Genomic DNA, 26,137 nt, shown 5'->3' on the forward strand with positions numbered 1-26,137 from the left:
AACAGTAATTCATTTCAAATGGAAATCTCAATACTTGATCGATGCATAAATACTTTTGACCCGTGAAATGTATTCTCGAACGCATGAGTAGGTCGGTTTGGATCAGATGGGCATATGAGTTGACAGGGCCGGCCAGGGGTAAGCCCACGCAAGCCGGCTGGCTCAGGCAACCCCCGGCAAGGGGTAACAAAAAAAAAAAAAAATTGTATGTATACAAAAAAAAAAAAAAGAAATCCAGCAAAAAATATATTTATGGGCATCATCCAAAAAATTTTGTACAAATTTTTTTAAAAAAGTAAATATGTATGGTTTCCACCTACTTTAAAAAATTATGATACTTGAGAAAATTAGGAGGGTAAAAGAGAGATTTTTACATATCTGGGGTAAATAACAGATAAAAAAAATTAGGAGGACAAATTATTAAGGGAGAAAATTAGGAGGGCTATCAGATAAGAAGAAAAAAAGAAAAGGGACGCTATTGCCAAAACGAGAAGGGACGGATGATGTAATTCAAGCTAAATGGACAATATAATCTTGTTTTTGTCCTTTTTTTTTGTTTGTATGTCTTTTTTTATACTTAATACTAGTGGGCAACGAGCCCTGTTATTCGCAATAAAGATTTGCAAACAACCACATAAGGAAAAACTCGTTTGGGCCCATTCTAGGTCCCAAAAAAATCTAGAAAAATATCCATAAATTTTTTAATATTATTTTATGAGGCATTGTAAAAAATCAGCTCCAATGAATATCAGTAAGTGTTACTTTTGAATTCATATGAGCGAATTGAGCAATTTCGCCCAACGAATCCAAAAGTAATACTTACCGATCAATATTCCTTAGAGCTGATTTTTTACAGGGCCCCATAAAATAATATTCAAAACTTTTTGGATATTTTTTTAGATTTTTGTGAGATCCGGAATGAGCCCAAACACATTTTTCCTTGCATGGTTCCCTGCAAATCTTCCTTGCGATTAGAATTTTTGAGTGGGCAACCAAACGGAAGGTCGGGCTTGGGCAACCCAAATGTCCGGGCCGGCACTGTGAGTTGATTCTCAAAGCTGGTTTTTGAGTTCCTTATTAATGGCACTCTGTTAATGAAGAGCAAGAGTTCTCTCAAAAACAGACCAACCCATGAAAAAAAGATCCAACGCAAACGAACAGATCTCGGAAGAAATTTCGTATGCAGGTTTTGAAAATATTAACTGCGGTGGAGGAGGACGTTAATGGCGCTGGAGTTAAGGCGGGGAAATCGAAGATCTATGTACAGTTGCGTGGAAAAAACAAGTGTGATGAGGTTTGAAAATGATGTCGTTAGGTTTTTGTAGCTGATTCTGATTAATGAGTTTGATTTGATTGGGCTTTTGTTTTGGTATTTTGATGCGACTTGTGATGAACTGATCATGATGGGTTTTTTGTTTTGGCCAATTTGGTCCAGTTTGAAAAGATTTTCTTTCAATTTGATCAGTACAAGTTCCATTTATTTCTCTTCACTTATTACCCTTATTTTTAATCATTACTTTATTTCTCTCTTCACTCATAACTCTAAAAAATTTCTCAAAAATTCATTCAAACACAACATAAAAAAACTCAAAAAAAAGCGTACCTTGCAAAACACACAAATTAAAGAGGGAAAAAAAAGTTTACAAACCCCCGCCCGCCCTTTTTCGAATTTGAAAACGCGGGGCGGGAGGAATCTCATCAATTTTGTTCAAAAAAGCCCGCCCTGCTGCTTTTTCTACTGGTAGCAGGGCCAATCAATCCCATCCGTACTACTCCACTTTTTCTCTTTCTCGCTCCCATCTCCGTAGTTTGGAACTTTGGATCTCTCTCTCTTTCTCCTTAGTTTTTTACTTTTCCCCTTTCCTTTGTCTTCAAGTTTGTAAGCATTTTGAGAGAGCTGATCCAAACTGTTCTTTCAATAGGATCCACGAAAGAAGAACACGTCTGTGGATAGTTGGATATTGTAGCTCGAGCTCTACATGCCTCATCGATGGCTTCCTCTTCTAGTTCAAAAAAGAAAAAGAAAAAGAAAAAAGAGGGCTTCCTCTTCGAACTCTGGATTGGAAGGTGGGTATGACATCTTCTTGAGCTTCAGTGGCGAAGACACCCGCATGAAATTCACTGATCACCTCTACGAGGCTTTGGAGCAAGTGGGGTTTAACACATTCAGAGACGAGGACAAGATCAATAAAGGCAAGACCATCAAATCCGAGTTGCGGAAAGGGATAAGGAACTCGCGGATGTCAGTTGTCGTATTATCTAAAAACTATGCCCATTCAAAGGCGTGCCTGTTTGAACTCCGAACGATTCTCAAACGCCGAAAGAAGTCGGGTCATTTTGTTTTGCCTGTGCTCCAGGAGGTGGATCCGCGTAAAATCAAGAAGCAAGCTGAAGAACTCGATTTCAGGAAAATGAAAGCAAAGGTTGTCAAAGTGAAGAGATGGAGTGCGGCCCTTAAAAAGGTTGCGAGGATCGCTGGGGTGGTTTTCGGTGATCAATCTAACAGATAGTTTATTCATTCAAATCATTTTATTACTCCATTAGCAATCTCAGGTAAACGCATATTTGCATACACAGATCCGGAGACAGAGAGATACGCTCGTTCAAGGGAAGGCAAGTAAATCTCTTTTATTTTTGTAGGATTCAAACGTGTTGAATGAGAGATTAAATCTCTTGTACCGGTTTTCTTCTGTATTTTGGTTTCCACACAATTTTGAGCGTTAGATTAATTACATGGCAGTTTTATTAAAATACATAAATTCAAATACATGATCTAACTGCGCTAAATACATGGGTACACAGCTTTAATTTGCCGATTGAGGGGGAAAAAATAAAGTACATTGGTTCACGGGAACATGAGGGATTCCGTACAGAGGAACGGGTGTGATTCAACGATTCCAAACACAGTGTACACAAGCTATCTGTTCAACATGAGTCCTACTATTGGCACGGATCGAATATCGACGGGCATGTGGGGCCTACTCCAAATCCCACACAGATGATTCAAGCCATTCAATAACTTTAAAAAAAAAATCGAGTGGGCCTTGTAGAAAATCAACTCAATCTGATACGTATAGGTGCTCGATATCGGATTAAGCTGATTTTTTACAAGTCCTGTCGGATTTTTTAAAATTATTTAACGACTTGGATCATCCGTACAGGACTTAGAGTTGGCTCTGCATTCTGGTCGGTACCCCATTGGTTCTCAACCCCTCGGTACTCTTAGCATTTTCAGTTCGACAATCAACATATTGGAGGCCCCTAATGGCATGCATGGGCATTATGATGCCACACCTTCGTTGCACGAAGCGGGAGCGGGAGCGGGGGAGCGGATGATCATATAAGTATGGGAGCGCCGTCGAGAGCGTCTAGTAATTTTTTATTAAAATAATAAATATTGTTATGTTTTTATATTATTCTCTACCACTTAAATTGCAAAACCTAAAAATTTTCATTGATAAAATTCAACATACACGACCACATATGGCATACAGCATAACAAAGATCTAGAATGTAGTGGTTTCACAATCACAAAAACAAAGAACTTTCCTCATTTCTTGTCTTTTTCCTCTTGCTTTTTCAAGTCGCATTTGAGCTTGTGTTTTTTCTGTCAAAGCACTTGGAGGTTGAGTTGATGAAGTCGCGGCAACGGAAGTAGAACTGGAACCCGGGGCAGTTGATGTGGGAGTAATGACAGCCTGGACAGCATCATCGTCGCTATCTGAAAGTATCTCATTTTCTCTTTCCCCCACTGTCGGCATAGGTTCTTCAATGTTTGCATCTCCATCAAACACATCTCAATTTTTGAACGACTCATAATCAGCTCTGTACCTCAATAGTAGCCTATGATTATAGTGCACGAAGACTAACTTTTCCGCTCGATCATAATTTAACCGGTTCCTCTTCACACTATGGATATATGAGTAAGTGCTCCAACACCTCTCCGCACAAGATGTGTTAACACCTTGGGATAACACTCTGAGTGCTAAAGAATACAACTCAAGTGCTGGCCCACCATACATATGCCACCATGACAAGGTTTGCATGGTTGCTCGATCTTTAATTGCTTGAGGCTGTGCGAAAACACCCTTGTCACTAACAAAATCACTTATCTAATGCCTTATTTTAGTAGTTTCACTCGGATCAATAATCATTTTGTCAATTGCATCAAGATAGCCCTTTAGAACCTCTGTCACAATGAGGTTTCATTCTCCTCACACCACCTGGAGCAGGTATTGAAAGCCAAGAATGGGTGTAATATTTGGGAACAAGAACATAAGCAAGGCAATGCATAGGAATGTTCATCCTGTCCCACCTTTCCACAACGATCTGGTGAACCAAATTGTAAACCACGGGATCAGTTACAAGAATATCTTTGAGCTTCCCCAACATGGTGTCCATCTGCTCATAAACCTCCCCAATAATGGCTTGATCAGTGTCACAAAACCTGAGCATCTTATATATGAGTTTTGTAATTTTGAGAACTCTCTTGGTTTTGATCCAAAAATCCTCATCCATCACTGTTTTCTTGACTGTGTCATGCTGATTTGGATCTGATGAACTTCTTCTCAAGGTCTCCAAATGGTTGCTCAGAGCCATAGCAACCAAAGAAATTCTTACTGTTACCGGCCGTTGCATTACTATGAAAACATGCTCAAATCTAGTCTTCTTTGTTTTAAGAAGCTCCAAATCAGGGAAAGTTTTGTATAAAAATGACATGAACCATGATTCTTTATATACTTCACCACTGCTTTGCCTTTATTATAGCTCTCATTGAAGAAAGATAGAGATGGATCAGAGCTCTTACCAATATCTTTCATCAACAAATTCAATGTATGAGCTAAGCAACTGGACCAAAAGATGTGTGGATGTTTGTCTTGAATTATTGCCCTCGCAGCCTTGCAATTGGATGCATTATCAGTGATAACCTGCAACAGGTATGTAATACTTGTTCAGAATTTGAGATTAGTATGAAAAAAAATTGATCGATGATCGAAATAATAAAAAAAACAACTACCTGCACCACATTGGAGGGCCCAACAAAATCGATGGCCTTGAAGATGAACTCAGCAATATTGAGTCCAGTTTTCTCTATTCCAGAAACATCATGCCCATTTACAAAAATAGCTCTACCACCTGACACAGCCATGGTGTTAATCAACTGTTGGTTCTTTAAATTTGACCAACCATCAGAAGCAATAGACAATCCATGTGTGCTCCAATCTTGCATTATAGGGGTAAGGGCACGCTGCACCTTGCTCTGTTCTTTGTCCAACAAAGAAATTCTTATCTTCTCATAGTTGGGGGCTTTGTACCCCTTTGGTGCATTATTGATGCGAGTAACCATATCTGTCCAAAAAGGGGACCTCGCAACATTGAAGGGAATGCCATTACCATAAAAGAATCTGGCAAACCTCTGGTACACGTCCTCCCTGTCATTGGTTTGAAAAATGTCTGCAATTGTTTTCTTCATATTAGGAGAGGACCCATTATCTTGTATAACCTGCAACAATCCAAATTTTTTCAGTTTTAAGCAAAGTAGCAAACTAAGATAAAATTCAGCACTTGTATTAACAGTTTAACACTACACTTCAGAATATATATTACAATACCTTTGGCCTTTGAAGTTTTTTGGCCCTAGCATTTCCTCCAAAGATTCTTTGTGCATCTTCTTCCTCCTGTTTCAGCAATTCCCTCATTTCTTGGCTCATCTTCGGGCATAGGTTTACACCTGCTTTCTTTTCACTAGGTTTTACGCCTATCAAATGGGCACGAACTCGTGAATAAGACCTGGTGAAATGCGTAGTTCGGCATTCAAAATTACAAAGAAACTTTCCAAAACCACCTCCAGCTTTCTTTTCGCCAAGAACTTTGGTAACGTATTTCCAAAGTGGGGTAGTAGATGGCTCTTCAATCTCTTGATCTTCTTCATCTTCTAAATATATGTTTTGACTAAGATCCATGGTGAATCTGAAGTGTGAATCAGAAATTTTGGTCTCCTTTCATACTGTGGTGATATGTGTTTATATAGGCATAGGCTAGAAGACGTTTTTTTCTTGGCAAGTGCCATTCTGCACTTTTTCGAGGATATTGGGAAGCTTCAGTAGCTTCAATTTTCTCTTTATCCTATATGCCCTTTGAGTTTCTTAGAAAAAAATTTACGGCTAATAATAACTAAGTGTATAAAGTAGGTTTGGATGTTTATATACAAAAATATTCTAAGTCACGTACAATTTAATAATGAATAGGTATATTTTATAACTAAAGTGTATAAAGTAGGTTTGCATATAATTTAATAATGAATAGGTATAATCTAAGTCACATAATGTGTGTGCAGGGTGAGCGTACAATATCGTTAGCATGAGAACATTTATAAACCACATCATATTTTGTTAAATTATAGGTTGAACTTAGCTTGTTAGAGTATGAGAAATGTAGATTATTATTTGTGATCATGAAATCATAGGATTATATAGAGTAAGATTCAATGTGACGCTTATTAGTTAGTTAACTTAGTTATACTATGTTTTGTTAGTGTGACAAAGGGAGATCATTATACGTGATCATGGCTAGTATGGGCATTATAGATTCAAAGGGGATTATTATTTGTGATCGTGAAATCATAGGATTAAGACATAGAGTAAGATTCAATGTGACGCTCATTAGTTATTTGTAATGTGCTTTGTACGAGTATGACAAATGGAGATCACTATATGTGATCATGACTAGTATAGGCATTATAGGTTGAACTTAATTAGCTTAATTGGAGTATGACAAACGAAGATTATTATTTGTGATCATGAAATCATAGAATTGAAAAAATATCGAATCTTTATGTAAATCATTCCGTTAATAGCTTGCTTCTTTTATCTGCCAAATTCTTCATTCCGTCAATAGCCATTTGACCGGATTTTTATGTAAATCATTCCACTTTGTATGGTAGTTTCAATGAAACCTTAATTCGAAATAATAGGAGAATAGAATCTTATCAAGGCTTTTTTTGTTTGAATAATACGAGAAATCATTATTTGTGATCGCGATTTGTTAATTCTCTTTCATGTTTGTTGACCACAATTATGTGGAAATCATATATAATTTTATTTTGAAAGTAAACCTAAAGGAATTTAATTATTTGTAATGATATAACAACTTTGTGAAAATCATGTGTAGTGACTTGAACAATTTATGAGATAAAATGTTCCGGTAAACTAATTGATTTTTTCATGAAATAGTTGCCCAAGTGTCTAGCAAGCCAATTGAATTTTTATGATGCAATGTCTCTAAAACCAGACGAGTCATTTGCTTTTTCTAGTTCAGGTTTTGCTATTTTTTTCTTTTCACCGTAAATTAGAACCTCTCCCGAAATTGAAAATGAAAATGATAACTTTTTGTATCTGACTTTTTAAAGGGAAAATGCTAAAATTAACATAACTAATAAAATTTAAATAGACGGTAGTTGATAGATATACAGTTAAATACATTACATTACTACGTGGAATATACCTAAAAAATTTGATTTTCATACCCTTTTTTTTTTTTGGCAATTTATAGTTGGCAATACAATTGAATAGTTTATGATGAGCTCCCAACGACTACCAAAGTTCATTTATTGTGTGTCTTTTTTTTTAATCTTTGTTTCTCTATTATTCTTTTTTTTTTGTCAAACGGAATAGTATTTCTCTCTCCCCGTTCCACATTTTCCAAAAATTATTTAAAAAATAAGAACTTATTTTCAAGCTTAAAAATAATGATGTTACGAAAATAATTTTTCAATTTTTTGCGGGATGAGATCTATCAAATAAGATCCACAATGCATATTTTTTTGATTTGAGTAAGCCTATTATTTTTAAACTTGAAAATTGTAAATAAGTATTTATTTTTTAAAGACTCAATCCAAAATGGGGTCATTTTCAGGGAAAAAAAGGGAAAAAAACACTCTCAAACACCAAAAAAAATATTAAAGAAAAAATATAATGGGGCTCATTTTTCATTGTTCAACAGCTATTATTGCACACACATACCAATAAATTAAAATTATTGTATTTGATTAAATACAATAGGAAACAATTGACTTTTACCCTCCCCAAAAATCTAACTACTAGCCATCTGTCCATCTTCTTTTTTTTCCAAACAGAATAGGAGCCATCTACGACTGTCATCTACATACATACATATGATACAGCAGAGAAATAGAGAGAGAGAGAGAGAGAGAGAGAGAGAGAGAGAGAGACGAAAACAGAGAGAGAAGGAACACCTCGGCACGGCGCACCGCCCAGCTCTCCCCCTTCCCAAATCGATTTGTTCTATTTCCCTCCAATTCCTCCACCATCCCTATCTTGTGAAGATAGAGAGAGATGATAAATCGACGCCGCCGGAGGCCCATCGCCGGAGAAAAACCTGTACGTATTCCATTCGCCCTTTGTTTATGTGAATCGCTCTGATCGATCCGATTTTGCTTCGAATTTGGGCGTAAGTCCCCATCTAGGTCAGGAGCGTGTTCCCGTCATGATTGGAACGCGTTTCCAGGCGTTTCTGAGGACGGAACCGCGGTTCTCGGCAAGAATCGTTGCCTGATGAGGCGTTTCTTGCAACTAAGGGCCACACATACTTAAGGGGGCATTTTCGGTAAGTCTAGTAGCTTTTTATAATCAAGTTGTTTCCACTACATTAGAAGTTGTAGAAATGTGTCGGATTAGTGAAAAAAAATGTGTTGGATATTTTAGTTCAGTGGAAGCAATTTAACTTTGGGCAAAGTGTGAATGATCTCCCTATGGTTTTGTCATTTGGTAGATGACCTCCCTAAGATTTACTAATGAGCATTTGGCCTCCGATTTTGGAGTGAAGTGCATTCTTAACTCTGTTAACAGAAATGCTAAATGACTCTTGTACCTTGTACTTTCTTCCTGTCTCCTTTCTTTTTCAACAACTAGAAAACAAGGCTTTAACAATGGGAATTGATATTAACACTCCTTTTATTTTATTATCCACACTCCTTTTTGGGAGAAGATGATGAACAAGGGTAGTAATGTCATCTTATACCAAAATCTACCTTTATTTATTTGTTTTTTCATTCCCAGTCTCATAATAGACATGTATTTTACATCTTCCGTCAATTTGCAAAGAAAATGTGACAGCATCACTTTACTCCAAAACCATAAAAGGCCAAGCCATGAGAAGGTAATTTGTACTTTGCCCCTTAATTTTGACAAAAAAAAAAAAATAGTAGTGGAAACAACTTAACTAAAGACATATTATTGTGAGTAAAAAAAAGTTTAGTGGAAACGAGGCCTTATTGTCCTTTGTGTGACAATAACTATCTTACCCTTCCAAGTCAAAGCATTGATCCCGTCTTCCCATGAATTCAATTGGCGTATTAACTAACCCATCTTTTGGTCTAAAAGGCACCACAACGTCATATCTTTCACTTAAGTATCTGTCTTATGGGAGCAGCAATTTTTTTTTTTTGAGCTTTGGTGATAAGTTCACTATAGACATTTCATAAGTCCAAAAGTCCACACACGTAACCTAAAACCTAATATACCCTATGAAAGTGCCTAAACTGCTAAAATCTTATAATAGGAAAATGCACCCTAAAATCCTATGAAGATGCCTAAGCTCTAGAGTACCCTACGCTAGGGTACCTTACCCTATAATTGAAAAGTGCATCCTAAAATTCTATGAAAGTGTCTAAATCCTAGGGTAGGGTACTCTACCTTATAATAGGAAAATGGACCATAAAATTCTATGAAAGTGCCTAAACCATATACCATAGGGAGTGGACTGGGCCTACTATGAAAATTTTAAAATAAACTTAACACCTTACAAAACTAATATGTGGACTTGTAAACTTTATGAAATTCACATAATGGACCTAAGACTAATTTTTTAATTTTTTTTTATCAGCATGGCAGTAGTATTTCTGCGGTCCTAAGTTGATTGGGTAATAGGTTAACATGAATTATGTGAGATATAAATGATTTCTATAAAATGAGAGGTGCACATAATCAAAATGAGCAGGAAGGCCAAAAAAAGGGCAAAGCTAACGCTCTAGAGTACAATCAACCAATGGGATGCTTATGGTAGAGAAGCCCCTAGTAGGCTTGTCAATGGATGAATCCGATCTCGATCCGAAAAATACGATCTGAATCTGATAATCAAAATAGGGATTGGATTGAATTCGGATTGTGTCGAATTAAATTGGATAACAATTAGATCCGAATTTGATTTTAAAAAACCTTATTTCTTCTCATTGATAACAAAAACCATACGTTCTCACTTCTCTATAACGAAGAGGGGGAGGGAGGCGAACTCACCACTAGACCTGGGTAACGGGTCGTGTCGTGTCGGGTTCGTGTCGTGTCAGCCGGGTTCATGTCACAAACAACCCAACACGAACACGACCTGTTTATTAATCGTGTCAAATTTCCAGACACGAACACGACCTGTTAACAAACAGGTCAACCCGAACACGACCTGTGTAACCCGTTTATTAGATAATCGTGTCAACCCGTAACACGACACGGTTTGAACACATTTAAACAGATTCTGCATACAAAATACTTCCTGCATTCACATTCTTAAAAATTAAAACTTAAGTTCCAACATTCCAACCTAGAAAAATCAAATGAACCAAACAGATTATGCATACAAAATACTTCCTGCATTCACATTCTTAAAAATTAAAACTTAAGTTCCAACATTCCAACCTAGAAAAATCAAATGAACCACCAGGTCCACCACCATTTAGAGTCTTGCAAACATAAGTTCCAATCACCAGGTCCACCACCACTTAGAGTCTTACAAAGATAAGTTTCAATACTAAATAAGTCTAACTTAAACAATTAAACATTCAAATACAAAACGAGTTCTCACTGGAACCATTCATTATTTGGTTCCATTTCCAGATCAGGCTTCTTCACAAAACCACTCCCCATTTGTCCTTGCCTCAACCACAGAGCCCTACCATATCCCTGCAAGGCTGTAATTGAAGCAGAGCCGTGAGACAAAAGACAAACAAAGAATACAGCAATGGATTGATACTCTTATTCTCAGAATAGCCAAATAGGCATCGCTCCATGCCAAATTCCAACTAATTAACCAAGTGCAATGGATTGATACTCTTTTTCTTTACTACTTTATATACACTATATCTGTAACAGCAAAAAAGATCTACTGTTTATAACAAACATTCATTTGATTTACAACAATATTTGACTTGTTAAATAGGCATTGAGAAGTAAGAATTAAGTTGCGTTGATATAAGCAGGAGTATAGTTGGGTCAACAACAATTGAAAGCAATTAGAAGAGATCAAGTCAGGTGGGGACAGCTAAAACAAATCCCTAGATTTATATCAATGCAAGTACCCTTATTAAATTCTTAAAACTTCATGAAGGGGTTTATAACATGAAAAATTTGACAAATTCTTAAAGAAAAGAGCTGAAATCAACAGGGCTACATACTGACTTCACAGGACTAGTTAACACTACACTAGACTAGTCATTGCTGCACAATTTAGGAGCCCATAAAAAGTTAAAAACAATCACCATCAAAATAGCAGATAATACTTACTTTTAATCAAGGTTCAACATTGATCACGGAACTAGAACATCCCACTGATTCGGACTGATCATTGTCTAGATTCAAGTTCATTATGTCTTCAATGACATCATCCAACTTCACGTTGTCGATTTCTAAATGACAACAATAAGTCATGTTAGTCTCAAGTTTATTCTCTAAAAAAGGCATAACAAAAGATGACAATATATTTACCTTCCCCTCCAAACAACCAATCCCTAGAGCATATCAAAGCCTCGACAATTTTAGGCTTTAAAGAACTCCGATATTTGTCAAGAACTCGACCACCAACACTAAATGCAGATTCGGAAGCAACTGTAGAAATAGGAATACTCAACACATCGCGAGCCATCGATGCAAGTTCCGGATACCTATAATTGTGGGCTCTCCAATATTCAAGTACATCAATATTTTCATTTCTTGGAAGCCTAGGCTCATCCAAATACAATTCTAGCTGATTTTTGTGTGCACTAGAAACAAATGAATGGCTCTCAAATGCATCAAAATCCTATAAACAATAATATAGAAAAAAATTAGAAGATAACGCAAAATTGAAAATACCAAGTTAATTTACATGAACACCATGTCAAAAAGAATGTCGTTACCTCAATGAATTCGCCCTGGTTTTCTTGAACAACGTTTCCTTGAACAACTTCAGGTTTGTAAGCTTTAGATTGGTACTCGTTAAAGAGACCAAAAAGCTTTTCCCGGATTCGTGTACACTGTGTGAATACCTCACTGGATGACTCACCATAAAGCTTTCCATAAGAATACTCCACCAACTGAAACTTAAAACGAGGATCAGATATAACCGCAATTGCCAAGATCACAGAATGCTCCGAGTCTCCGACCAATACTTGTCAAACTTCACCATCATTTGACAGGCCATCCTTCTCATGAAAGGATCAGTACTGTTCATCTCCTTATTTAAGAGAAATTGAATTGCACAAACCTTTGGAAAATACAAATTTGATGTAGGATATTTCGAACCCGAGAAAATGCAAGTAGCATCATAGAAAACTTTCAAGAATTGGCAAATCTTTTCCGCTCTACCCCATTCCTCTTGAGAAGGACAATGCTTAAAATTCGAGTCACTAAGTTGCAACTGGCAAAACGCACGCCGATAGTAAATGGCACTTGCGAGCATGAGATATGTTGAGTTCCATCTAGTTGGAACATCCTGCCTCAAACCTCTTTTGGAATCTAGAGAATATTGTGCAACACATTCCAATAATTTTTGTTTTCTTGCTTGAGATCCTTTCATGTATTTGACACACTCCCTAATCTTGTCAACAACAACATCTATTTCTTTCAGCCCCATTTGAACTACCAAGTTAAGAATGTGAGCACAACAACGGCTATGAAAACAGCTACCCTCGTCCACAAGTGCACTATTCAAATTAAGATGATTCTTAAGCAAGTCAACAAGCACATCATTTGCAGAAGCATTATCCAAAGTAAAAGAGAACAACTTGTTCACGATGCCCCATTTAACCAACAAATCATACACTTTCTCTTTCAATGCAACGCCACTATGTGGTGGAGGCGTGTACGAGAAATTCAGAAGTCTCTTGTGTAACACCCAATTCGCATCAATAAAGTGGGCAGTAAGACTCATATAACCATCCGTGGCAATAGATGTCCATAAATCAGACGTCAAACAAACTCTACCAGGCAAAGTACGCAAATTGCGACCTAGAGTTCGATACTCTTTCTCATGCAGAGAAAGGATGGCAGTCCTAACAGTCCTCCTTGAAATTGAGTGGGCTTCTGGGTTTAAGTAGGTAAAAATATTCCTAACACCCTCATACTCGACAAAGCTAAGTGGCAAGTCATGTCTAACTACTGCATGCACCAACAGTTCACGAAACCTATCAGGGTTAAATTTCGCTAGTTGCAATGCTCCATTTTTAGATACAAGCATCTGTCCAATATCCATTGTTTGATTCTTTAAACAAACAAGTAAATGACGCTTCATATTTCCAGTTCCATATTTACTATCAGAAAGATACACCTGACCACATTTCTTACACTTGCATTTTTCAGGCTCATCGTCTACAATCACATCATCAGGATTCTCAGGATCATTCTCATCATCATCAGGGTTCTCAGGGTCATTCTCATTATCAGGGAGATTCTCTTTCTTAGGCTTGTCAAGAATGTCAAAATACTTCCATACCTCAGACGTAAGCCTACGCTTTCTCTTCAGAATAGGCTTCTTAGCCTTCTTTAGAGGAGACTTTTTGCTCTTGGCTTTGGCTACACCTTTTTCAGGTGGTGAATGTGCTGATTGAGAATGAATCGATTCCATTGTAGGATTTGTATCCATCTGTTCAAAGATTAACTGTCAGAACCAGTGTAATCAAAATGATTGCATAAGTGAAACAAATAGATCGCAACAGACCAGTGTAAATGACTATATAGAACCAGTAATCAAGACTAAGTAAAAATAGAAATAGATCCGAAACAGAAACAGATCAGAAACAGAAACAGAAACAGAAACAGAAACAGATCACAAGCTTGAGACGAGAGTGAGAGTTGGACCAAGTAAAAATACACCAAATAACGGTACGAACGTGTGAACTATTTGCAGTTTCGTCACAAGCCACCGGATTTGCCGTTTTCGTTTTCCTTTTCTTTTTCTTTTTTTCCCTTTGGTGCGAACTGATATGCAATGGGGAAAATAATCTTGTGACTTCACCAAGGAAAACCAAGAAGATCGAGAACCCGAAAAGGTAGTGTCTCTTTTGGTTTCTTTCGGATCTATTTTGGTGAACGGTAACAAAATCTTCAAACACAGTACCAAAATCTGGTGTACAATGCACATGGTCTTAGGGTTTGTAGTTACAAAATTTAGATCGGAAGAGAGAGAGAGAGAGAGAGAGACGTACCAACGAGAGATGTCCGTGCTAGGGCGTGAGACGGTGAACGGTGTTTGAACAGTGACCTCAGGCGTCGAGATTCAGTCTTTCAGGCATGAGACGAGAGTGAGAGTGAGAGTGAGACTGTGAGATTGAGAGTGAGAGTGAGAGAGATCAAAAGATTCGGAACATTGAATCGTTGAGAGAGATAGGGAGAGAGAGAGAGAGATCAGAATTGAGAGATGTCTGCACAGCTGCGCTAGGGCAACGTCTGAAGTTCTGAACTTCTCATTGCCTTTTATATGAACCATGTAATCTTGTGCTACATGTGCATATGATGATACGAGACATCGATAATGAAAAAATCTCGTAAAGTCCTACAATACATCCCTCGAGGGCCGCCCGAGCTATTTTTGAAAAATCGGAACCGTCTAGATTTTACGTTGGAGGGATTATATCATTCATGCCAAGAATGAATTAAATTTCTTATCGTTATGTACTTGATCATACATAACAAAAGTTTTCATAATAATTAATCTACAACCCGATGAAGGAGCTTTTAAAATCCGATAGACGCAAAAATTGGTGAGAGTCATTAAAACACCAAGAATAACAAAATGAATGGTATGGATCATCATAATTATTTTGTGATCGTGTGGCTCACGTACATTAGACTATCGAAGAATACCTTGGTTTAAAACCAAGTGAGTTCAATGTATAGATTTCAAAGGTAGCTGCAGACTCATTTTTTTAAATGTTCGATCTAAACCGTTACGATTTAACGTCTTATCAAATTTATCACTTTTCACCTGAATAAAGTGATAATTGGATATCAGAAACTACATGATTGGAACACATTCGGTGGTTCCAAATGCATTAAAGCCCTATAATGCACCACTTGATGGCCGCATAAACTATTTTTTAAAAATCAGAACCATCTAATAGAGCTATATACTTTATACTAATTTAATATACTTGAGGGCCCCGTTTTTATATAATAGAGCTATATACTATTATACTTTATACTAATTTTTCAAATTCATAGAACAAGTCAATTTGTAGCTTAGTGGTTTGTTTTTGTAGGAAATACAAAAATATGAGCAAGGGACTTGGGTTTAATTCCTGGCACAGCCTGGCCGGCCGGCCCCTTTTTTTCGTGTTCGGGTCGGGTCGGGTCAATGAGTGACAATTTTTTCGTGTTCGGGTCGGGTCGTGTTCGGGTCGTGTTGTTGGGTGACACGGGTAAGTAATCGTGTTAGTCGTGTCAGTTTCGGGTCTCGCGTGTTCAACCCAAACCCGACCCATTTACAACTCGTGTTCTCGAGTCGTGTCAATTTCGTGTTTCGTGTCAGAAATGGTCAACCCTAACCCGCTAACTTCGTGTCCGGTTCGTGTCGTGTTATCGTGTTTCGTGTACTTTGCCCAGCTCTACTCACCACCACCATCGACCAACACAATCGACGACCACAACCACCAAAGGCGCCTCCACCATCGCCTCCGGCGACCATCGCAAGAGGTAAAATCTGCTTGGCCCAACATATTTCCCAAATCTCTCCTTCGATCTACTGCTCGATCGTCGACAATGCAGATTTTCTTATTGCCTCCTTTCCTTACCCCTTTTCTTTCACTCAAAACCCAATTTTGAGTAAAACCCCTCCAATGTTACCCTAATATCCCGTGAGCTAAGAACACACACTCGGTGCAACGCGGGGGGCTGCTATGCCCATCTCACAGCAGCGTGTACCTGTGCCAATCTTACTATCCATCTTGACAATCTATGGTCTAGGGAAGAGTTATTTTATGACCGGTAATAGAATACTATTAGCGGTACGAAATAGTAGGACCATTTGAACTGTTCAAAAAAATTTTGGACGGTAAGATTTATTGCAACTACACGCTGCTGTAAGATGGGCACAGCGGTCCCCCGCTCCCGCTCCCGCTCTCGCACTGTGTGTGTGTGTGTGTGTGTGTGTGTGTGTGAAGGCACTTTGATGGCGTGGACAGCTCTTTAGTACTTCCTCCGTTCCAAACTAAGAGTCAATTATTTCATTTTGGATTATTCCTTAATAAGTGTTAATTTTGAAAGTTAATGGGTAAAATAGTAATTGGTAAAGTGGAAGATAATTTTGAAAAGTGAAGATAAAAGTTGATGTAAAAGTTGTAATGATGTGTTCTTGACAAGTTGGAATTACGAAGCTGGAACCTTAAAAAGGGACGGAGGAAGTAGTAATTAAAAGCCTGTCTTAGTAGATTGTATAGTTGGGAGCAGAGAAAGAATGAGAATTTGATATACGAAGGGACCATAACGCACCAATAAAAACTTAAAATTTTAAGGTTGAGGAGAATAAATAAAGTTTAATGTTTTGTTAGGATCGTCACACACATACGCATGATATACGAGTATTAAACAATAAAGAAATCAACATAGAGATATACGTGGTTTCCCAAAATCGGCACGTCTACGGGAGCGAGAACGGCTGTTGTTCTTCATTCTCATAGTACGAAATAGGGTTTACAACATAGAGTATTTATACCGACTATATTCTAACCCTAATATGGTATTTGGTCTGTATCCCAAAAATACCCCCGTACGAACCGTACCGTACTGCTCCCCGCACCCTGCAATTATGGAACGCCTGGGCGGCCCAGTCTACTTTCACTGGATCATCGGCGATTGGCGACGGGCTAGATGCCGTCGCTCCACTATGCTCCACTCGTTGCGCTTCACTCCACTCGTTCCACTCCGCTTCAACATCTGGCCTTCTTTTAGAACTTCTTAGTATCTTTTCATACTTAATATATGAGCCACATTTCTAACATGTTTAATTGATGATTGGTGAGAAAGTGGTCCATATTTGTAACTCCTATATAGAGTTATTTTTTCTTTCTGTATGACAACTTATGGGGCCCAATATGTTAAATGTTGTATATAATTTTTTTTATATACAATTATAGATTTCCCAAATTGTGGGTGGCCATAGCCCACCTTTGGATCGGTCTCTAGTTGGGAGTTGAGGGAAAATAATGCTACTCTTGACCAAATCTTTAGTCATATATCTTGACACTTATTTGTGTTCTTGTTTGGGTATGTGTATGGATTTTTTTTTTCCTTTCAAATCTTTTCTGATATTCTAAGCTTAATTTGGCATTTTTTTTGAAAATTTTAGGTATGAAGCCAAGTGCATTAAGAAAATTGTTGGTATACTCAAAAGCAAGCAAGCTAGCAAGCACCCGAGGGTTGGGAACCATCTTGTAAGTATGGATTATCAAACCAAGCGTGATTGTTTGTGGGTAAAAGATAGGTCAATTGGAGGTTGCATTCTTTTTCTATTTGGAATTGGTGGAATAGTGAAGATGACAGTTGCTAAAGTTGTATATAATTCAAACCATAGTAGATAAGTCAAGAGCGGAGTCAGGATTTTTATAACGAAGGGGTCGAATTGACAAATATAGATTCTTATTAGGATAAAGTCCACTTTGACCCTTTGTGGTTTGGACCATGTGCGGATACACCTTCTATGGTTAAAAAATGTGCACATTTTTTTTTACAGCGAAAAAAGATTTTATTAGTCTTTAAATGTGAAAACAAAGACCAAAAGGAACAAGGAGAATGACAACAAGTGCTCATCTGAGACCTAAGCCTTTGATTGGCAAGGTGCCAACCAAAGAAACACCCCACGGGACAAAGCTCAACATCTAAGAGGCCTTAATGTCTAGATAAACAAATAAAGCGCAAAAGAGACGCAACCCAACTCCAAATAAGACTTAAAAGCCCAAATACAAAGGGCAAAGCCCAAATACAAAGGGCATAGCCCAACAAATACGCCCAAAAAAACCTTAAGATGAAGTCTGGAAACTAAATGCCAAAATCGCCCCTGCGAAGCACCAAATCGCCGTGAACCAGTCGTAGGTTGCCGATCCCAAAAACGATTAGATCCATCACCCGCGCTACCTTGCTACCTGCCACAATAGACCAAGCTTAATCGTCATCGGAACCCGGGGAACTCGCCCCTATTGTTGCCCCAGATAAACAGATGTCACCACCGCCCTAAGCTGTCGCCCACAGATCAGCCTCCACAAACCCCTCCGAAATCCACCACCTGCAAACAAAAGCACAAACCAAAATAAAAGGCAGCCCTACTACAAACTATCGCCACCACTTGCCGCCACCTCCATAGCCAACAGAACCAGACCGCAACCCTGTAGATTTGCATCGTTGGCCACCGTGAGGACAAAACCCTAGCCGTTAGGCACAAAACCGAAAACCCCCGATGTGATTCCCGGCGACGAGAACCCACGCGTTACCCAACCAACAATAATCGCCGCGCCTAGCCGTTAGGCACAGAACCACAAACCCCCAGATGTGGTTTTCGGCGGCTGAACAATTGAAGAGAGGACGAAACACTAGAGGGGACGAAACGGGCAAAGACAAGGAAGAAGTAGCTTTGCAAGGTTAGGGAAAAAAAGAGAAGAGAAGAACAGAGATGACGTGCCCGGGGGGATATCAGCACATTTCACAAACTACATGGTGTTATGTGCAAATCTTTGAATAATAAGGGGTGTATTTGCACATGACTCAAACCATAGGGGGTCAAAGTGGACTTTGCCCTTCTTATTGAGAAAAATACACTCATTATTATTTACATTCTTTTCCTTTGTGTACAATACTGTACTCTACAAATAGTCTTCATTTCTTATTAAACAGTTAGGAGAAATTGTTAAACATCAAGGTAATTAGTTCGGATAAAAAAAAAGTTATTAGTTGAATTAAAGACCAAAAGAATTGGAGACTAATCACATATTTATATCCTAAGTGTTTTAAGTGTACAAAATTTGTTTGAAAACAAATAGTATTTGGGGGTTACCAGGACTCTTGCGAGCCCTAACACACCTCTGCCCCTAGATATCATGCGCTGCTTGTTTCCTCCTCCTCTAAAAGAAGAAACACTTTGGGCAATTTTTTACTGGCCAGTTTTTTGCCCAATTTGGACAATTTTAGGCCTCTATTGTTGGATTGTTCTTCTTGATTGGTGGGGTGAAATGGTCATTTTACTTTTCCCACTTATTGAATTACGTGGCACAAGGGGGTGGAGGGAATAGGAGAACTTTTTCTGAATTTGGGTGGAGTGGTTTATATCATCTATATTAAAGAAAAATTCAAATCTAGCCTAAATCATAGCAAAACATCACACCAAAAAATACATAATTAAATTTAAAGACAAAATATATCTTGTAACACAAAAGCAAGCTATTTACCACTTTCTGGTTGAAGCTAATTGTTCATATTTACAGTAGCTAAGTTACAATAACGAACATATGTAGCTAAATAGAACAAAAAGGTATATGCTATAGAATCATTTATCTCTGCATCCAAATACATAATATTCATTCCTTAGTTTCACGTACTTGTATAGTTGTATTGAAACATACTTACTTTTGCGATACAATTAGGTATGTATGTTGCTCATTCTTGCTCAGTTCTAATGCTAGTATTTTCTAATCTCACTATTTGCTCTATGTACTTATTTCCATTCCAATTTCACAGGTACGGATGGCTCCAAACATTTTAGCATTGAAAGATATCATCCTCACAACCAAAAACTATACAGTGCAGGCAATGGTCATTGAAAAGAACATCCCAAGAATGACAACCACCAACAGTTCCCTATATCAAAGGATGATGCTCCAAGACAAAGAGGTAATGCTCTTAATAATTCAATAATCATCCCTTACAAACATGCCAAAATAAATGCTCTATGAATTTACAGCCCAAAAAAATCTACCATTCAACAGGGAAACATGATACAAGCAACAATCTTTGGAGACAACATCAAAGTTTTGGAACATACGCTCAAGCTCTACCATGCGTATTCCATTACAAATGCTGCTGTTAGCGAAACTCCAAAAGAGTTTCGCTTCCTGAAAAATATACACCAGTTGGCCATTAGCGCGCGCACACCAGTTGAAGAAATACAAATTGATGGACTTACACCGAGGACAATGAAATACAACTTCACTCCAATCGTCGCTCTCCCGCAAATCAGAGACCCTGATCCAAAACTAGGTCAGTCTTTACACTAATAGATTTTCGTACAACCAAAAAAATAACTTATATCTACATCATATTGTAGATGTGCTGTTTGCTATTTTGGAAGTTGGACCACGGAAATATATAAATGACTCATATGTCGTGGAAGTTCGAGTAGTCGATCAAAGGTAAACCCTACATAAAATAACTAATCATAACTGCTACTTATGTTACTAACACTACTCACCACATCATTATGAAATGTGACTAGTTACCAACCAACAATTATATCACTGTGGGGCCAATTTAGTGATTATGAAGCACCTGTAATGGCAACTTTGCCAGGCAATTTCCCAGTGGCAATTGGATTGCGATTGAAAACTTCAACATACTACGGTAATCTAATGTTTACTCATAACATCTAATATCACATTTTCCACATCAATACGCCCATAATTATGCTCATACAGGTCTAACGCTTGCCACACGAAGCACGTCAAGTTTCATCTTCAACCTGCCAATACCAGAGGCAACTACACTGCAGTCATGGTAACTACTATATTACCTAACGAATGAAATGCCTACCCCATCATTATTATCTTAGTTCAAACACTGACAGCTGTGTACTCTTTAGCTCAGTTACAACTATTGCAGGTGTGTAATCAACGCAAGAAAAATCAAAGAACTGCCAACAGCACCATCAGCGCAGCTTCTGATGCCAAAGCCAACCGAATATTCAGAAGATGATATCATCAAAATTGTCAACCTCCCCATATCAGTAGACAAGGTACTACTTACACTAAAATATCCCCTCTCACCAAATGTTGTCCAGTCAAAAAATACAAATGCCTACTTAAAATTTTAGTTAATTTTGCAATGGTGAGCATTTATTTCGTTGCAAGCCATCTTCTGTTAATAAATTCCCTTTTGCATAGAATACTTGCTAAATGTGCTCTTGTAGCATTCATATCCTGTCAATAGAGTAATTAGCTGCCCCTAAGCTTCCTTTGATTCTCTTTTTTGCAGACACAGTACCTGAATGTGCAAGGCATAGCAAGAGTCACCGATTTCACACAAAACTTCTATTACCTCGCTTGCTCACTCTGCAATAAAGCAACAAATGCATTTGGAGATGGAGATTTTTTGTGCAACTACTGTGTCCAAAAAGTACCAGCCCTAACAAAGTAAAAAACCTCCTCTCCAACTTCATACAATCTCTCATTCACAACATAAACCACACTATGTAACCAAACAACTAATAGAACTGAATAAAATCTCCCTAATTTGCAGGATCAAATTCAATGTCCAGATCACAGATCTAACTGGAAAAATTGAAGCAACAGTGTTTTCAGAGGTTGCATCAGAATTCTATGGCATTACAGCAACAAATGCAATCGATGTAAGACAAACATACTTCATTCATACAAAACCAACTCATACATTTTACATTAAAAGAAAATCTAACTAACTACTCAATGCAGGGACAACTTCCCCTTCCAATTCTTCAGAAACTTGGCAAACCAAAGAAATGCATCGTCACATTGAAGGCCTACATGTACAGTTATGCAGGAATCAGCCAATTAAAGTTCAACGTTCACTCTATCTCTGGCGAAGACATCGCAGAGACAACAAACCATTCGGAAATCATTTTCGCTCTACCTCCAAACACTCCAAATAAGAAAAGCAAAAAGAGAGACCACAAGTCCACAACCCAAGCACCTTAGCCTCCCGCCCAGCAATGGACACGCAATGGTCAACAGCCCAACAAAAAACTCTCTAATTAACAACTGAAGAAACTTCCAACAGCCCAACAAGAACAAATAGTCAGCTTCTTCCATCAGCTTCAAACCTTTCCAACCCTTTGGCATGAAGAACTTTCAATTCAGAGACTTTTGCTTTTTCTAACTTGCAAGAACTCTACTTTGATGCAGCCCTTTTGCAATCATATAGATAAACCTGTAGCTAAAGTCGTGCAGTTAGTCATAATCACAGCTACTTATGTATAACTAAACTTTTGTTGACAGCTACGTACTTATGATCAAACTTATCCATACAACTTTTGCTATACTCATCCACATTCATAATTCCAAAAACAATCAAAATCAATCTCCACAACGGGTATGACAGATGTGTCTTGCATGTCGCCATGCACCTAGATATATAGAAAAAAAAATGGCATGTGTGGCTTTTGAATGGAAAATGATACTTTATTTCAATTGAATTCACAATGCGTTGCGTCATGCATTCAGGCACGAGATAGTTTTTTCTTTCTTTGGTGCAAATATTGCCTACTCCATCATCATCAGTGGGGTTAGTGGGAGAATTAGTTAGTTAGTCAACAGATGGTTTAGAAGTTGTCCACAGTCCTGAACTCCAAATGTCTCTAATGAGGCTGGAACCTTGACCTACGTTGTGGGAAAACTAGAAGATAACCACTGGCTACAATTTGTAGTGGAGATGGCTATAAGTAGTGTGGTTTTGTTTTTTATAAAGAACGGTGACACATGCTTTTTTTTCCTTAGGGATTATCTATTAGTGTGGGTTTAGTCATTCCCACGAAATCCTAAAAAACAAGTGTGACTTGTGACTTGACGTGACTATTTTTTTGTTTATTTTTTTGGAAAGGAGAGTGTAGGCATCTAAAATTTTCAGCTAATCACAAGTTGTCACGTGTTGCGGGACTTAATAAACAGGGCACAATAAATGGTCAATCAAATGCTGTCAAGTGTCTTTAGGTCAAATGTCAAGATGATGCGTATAAGCCAATCAAATGGTGCCACGTGTCAAAGTGATGCAATTATTATTTTTAATAAGCTCAGCCAATCAAATTAAGCCGTTGGTAAAGTAATAATTGTATTTCTCTTCGCAAATAATTGTCTTTCTTAAAATAAAAGTAAGAGGGATAATTATCGAATTACAATTATTTCTTTTACATTAGATAAAGAAATAATTAAAGAGAGATAAATATGAAGGAAGTAGAGTTGGTCATGACTCTCCATCCTACATCTCTATAAATAGAGGTGCCTCAAAGCCCTTCAGAATTCCTCAAGTCTCAAGTCCAATCCAACAAGAAGGTTCTTTCAGATCAAAGCTTTAAAGCTCCGAAGAACATTCAACCTAGATCATCATCTTCTTCGCAAACATCGGAGAAGATTCTGCCGTTCGATCCGAGAATAAGCGTCAAGCCCTTGTTTCAACAACAACCGCAGAGAAGAATCAGAGGATTATTTTCTCTTAGAAATTCATCAGAGATTGTAGCCCTAGTTTTAATACATCAATAAAATTGACTCTCATTCATTATTTTTTCCCGTCTTTTTCGTAGACTCGAAATTTGTGTTCAATAGATTTTGGCATGCCCGGTGGGACTATGTTTGCCTCTCATCTCTTCTCTTCAACAAATCAACAAACTCTCAATGGCTCCTAAGACTGCCCATTCAAAAGCTCCTCAAGCTCCGGTTGCATGCTCCAAGTCTTCAATTGCTGCAAAAACTGGCTCTGGATTTCACACTAAAGGCGTTGGTGCAACACTTCGAAGCAAGGTGAAAGTTGCCGCTACCAAATCTGGCTCTGGATCTCACACTAAAAGTGTTGGTCCAATAACTCGAAGCAAGGTGAAGGTTGCCGCTACGGATGCAGCCCCAGCCTCACTTTTGTTTAAATTAAATCCCGCATTTGAGGCTGATCTACCAAAGGCACTGCCAAGCTCACCAAAATTAAATCCCGAGTCTAAGGCTGACCTACCGAAAGCACCGCCAAGCTCACCAGATGGAAGGGATGTCGTTTCTACCATAGAAACAATGAAGGATGTGGCAACCGACATTGAAAATCCTTCTATGCCTCAAGAGTCTGGTTCAGAAATTCAGAAGAACCTGGAAGATGGCTATTTAAGTAGTTGCAGTTCTGACTTCGACTTTTCTAAAAGCACTCCTCAGTCAAAATTCAATGCTCCCGCCAAGCCTAGTAGTTCTTCAGCCATGAAAGTTATGACAACAAATGCGGTCAGCCTAGAAGAACAAGTCGCTAACCTGGCCAAGTGGTTGAGGGAATGTCAAAAACCCTAGAAGAATGTGACGTTGAAATCGCCTCCCTCAAAAGCAAAATCGAAAGTAAAGGGGATTCAAGTCAAGTTGAATCCTCAAACAAACTAAATGCAGTACCAAAAGAGTTCACGCTTTCTGGGGAGGGTTTGATTCCCATGGACCAACTGAAGGATTTCATTCTAGGCACCATCAAGCAGAAGTACGAGTAGGCGCCAAAATCTTCTTCTACTTATGCTAAGCCTTATACTAGAAGGATCGACCTTTTGAAGATGCCTATTGGTTATCAACCACCAAAGTTTCAGCAATTTGATGGCAAGGGCAATCCAAAACAACATATTGCCCATTTCGTTGAAACATGCAGCAATGCTGGAACTGATGGTGATCTTCTCGTTAAGCAGTTTGTTGGAATGCTCAATGGCAATGCTTTCAATTGGTATTGCGACCTTGAGCCTGGCACGATTGAAAGTTGGGAGCTGGAACAAGAATTTCTTAACCGTTTTTACAGCATTTGCCGTATTGTCAGTATGTTCGAGCTTACGAATGCTCGCCAATGGAAGGATGAACTTGTCATTGATTACATCAATAGATGGCGGCACGTGAGTCTAAACTGCAAGGATAGACTATCTAAAACTTTTGGAATCAAGATGTGCATCAAAGGCATGCAATGGGATCTACAATACATTCTTCAAGGAATCCTACCTAAAACCTTTGAAGAGTTGGCTTCTCGAGCTCATGACATGGAACTCACCATTGCAGCAAATGGAAGGCAAGGCCTACCGGCACAAGAATCTCGCAAAACGCAAGATTCTCGCACCATAAGAAATAAATCAGACGATCACAAAGGGGGCAAACCCATAATCAAAGGAGAAAAGAAGGATTCCATGACAGTGAATGTTGCACCCTTCAAAATCTCTACTAAACCTAAAAGAAAGCAAGTAGAGAAGTTTACTCCTCCACAGGTGAAGGAGAAAAAGAGGCTCACGTTGAAAGAGATGCAAGAAAAAGTGTATCCGTTTCAAGATTCAGAGGTCCCTTCAATGTTTGATCAATTACTGGATCTAAAACTCATTGACCTCCCGGAGATGAAACGACTTGAGGAGGCTAACAAGGTGAATGATCCAAATTACTGCAAGTACCACCGCTTGGTTAGCCACCCCATTCGACGATACTTCATCTTTAAAGAGAGAATAGTAGAGCTCGCAAGTCAAGGGAAGATTGTCTTGGAGGAAGAAAATGAAACTGTATCTACAAATCAGACTGTAGTTACTCTACAAAATGACACTCTTCAGCCTAAAGCGTCACCAAGGGTGAAGATTCAATTTGGGTCATTTAATCCAATTGAAGTAGTACGGTGCCTTTCTATTCAACAGTCTGAGGGCAACATCTCTACCAATATAAAAGTTGAGGACGCGGATGATAAAGGATGGACCCTTGTTACTCGTAAAAAGAAGAAGCATGCATCAAGTGTGAAGCATCCCCAAGCTGCAATACCAAAGCCTAGTCCCAAAAGGATGCGTGCGAGAAGGCAACAAAGAAGGAAGAAGTCGAAGAGAATATCCTCAAATCGGCAAGAAGCCACGCCCTTCCGAAAATTGCGTGCTCCTTTTACTTTATGGGATTTCCTTCCTGAGA

At 38.3% G+C, this 26,137-nt stretch overlaps 3 protein-coding genes across 3 annotated transcripts; 1 reads left to right on the top strand and 2 right to left on the bottom strand.

Moving 5' to 3' along the window:
• Positions 1-4,640: 4,640 nt before the first annotated feature.
• LOC131300412 (uncharacterized) lies at positions 4,641-6,922 on the bottom strand. Its single transcript, XM_058326248.1, has 2 exons — positions 5,018-6,922; positions 4,641-4,928 (listed from the first exon to the last, which is right to left on the bottom strand). The coding sequence occupies exons 1-2, from the start codon at positions 5,471-5,473 to the stop codon at positions 4,641-4,643; spliced, it is 744 nt and encodes a 247-aa protein (XP_058182231.1). The 5' UTR covers positions 5,474-6,922.
• A 3,856-nt stretch (positions 6,923-10,778) lies between these two features.
• LOC131299584 (zinc finger BED domain-containing protein RICESLEEPER 2-like) lies at positions 10,779-15,945 on the bottom strand. The gene is made up of 6 exons (XM_058325170.1): positions 15,874-15,945; positions 12,529-13,905; positions 12,182-12,412; positions 11,772-12,084; positions 11,571-11,692; positions 10,779-10,978 (listed from the first exon to the last, which is right to left on the bottom strand). The coding sequence occupies exons 1-5, from the start codon at positions 15,943-15,945 to the stop codon at positions 11,577-11,579; spliced, it is 2,109 nt and encodes a 702-aa protein (XP_058181153.1). The 3' UTR covers positions 10,779-10,978; positions 11,571-11,576.
• A 1,657-nt stretch (positions 15,946-17,602) lies between these two features.
• LOC131300413 (replication protein A 70 kDa DNA-binding subunit B-like) lies at positions 17,603-22,785 on the top strand. Its single transcript, XM_058326249.1, has 10 exons — positions 17,603-17,689; positions 19,983-20,135; positions 20,231-20,501; positions 20,569-20,653; positions 20,737-20,861; positions 20,936-21,014; positions 21,120-21,252; positions 21,492-21,649; positions 21,756-21,864; positions 21,947-22,785. Exons 2-10 carry the CDS (start codon positions 19,989-19,991, stop codon positions 22,187-22,189), a joined length of 1,350 nt encoding a protein of 449 aa, XP_058182232.1. The 5' UTR covers positions 17,603-17,689; positions 19,983-19,988; the 3' UTR covers positions 22,190-22,785.
• The last annotated feature ends 3,352 nt before the right edge of the window (positions 22,786-26,137 follow it).

Source organism: Rhododendron vialii, chromosome 9a (genome assembly GCF_030253575.1).
Source record: "Rhododendron vialii isolate Sample 1 chromosome 9a, ASM3025357v1".
Taxonomy (NCBI): domain Eukaryota; kingdom Viridiplantae; phylum Streptophyta; class Magnoliopsida; order Ericales; family Ericaceae; genus Rhododendron; species Rhododendron vialii.

Excerpts from the sequence above, each read along its gene's own strand:
- LOC131300412 (XM_058326248.1), bottom strand. The coding sequence starts at position 5,473 with ATGAAGAAAACAATTGCAGACATTTTTCAAACCAATGACAGGGAGGAC. Across the intron at positions 4,929-5,017 it reads GGCCCTCCAATGTGGTGCAG|GTTATCACTGATAATGCATC; the intron begins GTAGTTGTTTTT and ends TACCTGTTGCAG.
- LOC131299584 (XM_058325170.1), bottom strand. The coding sequence starts at position 15,945 with ATGGTCGCCGGAGGCGATGGTGGAGGCGCCTTTGGTGGTTGTGGTCGT. Across the intron at positions 13,906-15,873 it reads TGTGTTGGTCGATGGTGGTG|ATGGATACAAATCCTACAAT; the intron begins GTGAGTAGAGCT and ends ATCTTTGAACAG. Across the intron at positions 11,693-11,771 it reads TTGGTTGTTTGGAGGGGAAG|AAATCGACAACGTGAAGTTG; the intron begins GTAAATATATTG and ends GTTGTCATTTAG.
- LOC131300413 (XM_058326249.1), top strand. The coding sequence starts at position 19,989 with ATGGCTCCAAACATTTTAGCATTGAAAGATATCATCCTCACAACCAAA. Across the intron at positions 20,136-20,230 it reads TGATGCTCCAAGACAAAGAG|GGAAACATGATACAAGCAAC; the intron begins GTAATGCTCTTA and ends ACCATTCAACAG. Across the intron at positions 21,253-21,491 it reads TCCCCATATCAGTAGACAAG|ACACAGTACCTGAATGTGCA; the intron begins GTACTACTTACA and ends TCTTTTTTGCAG.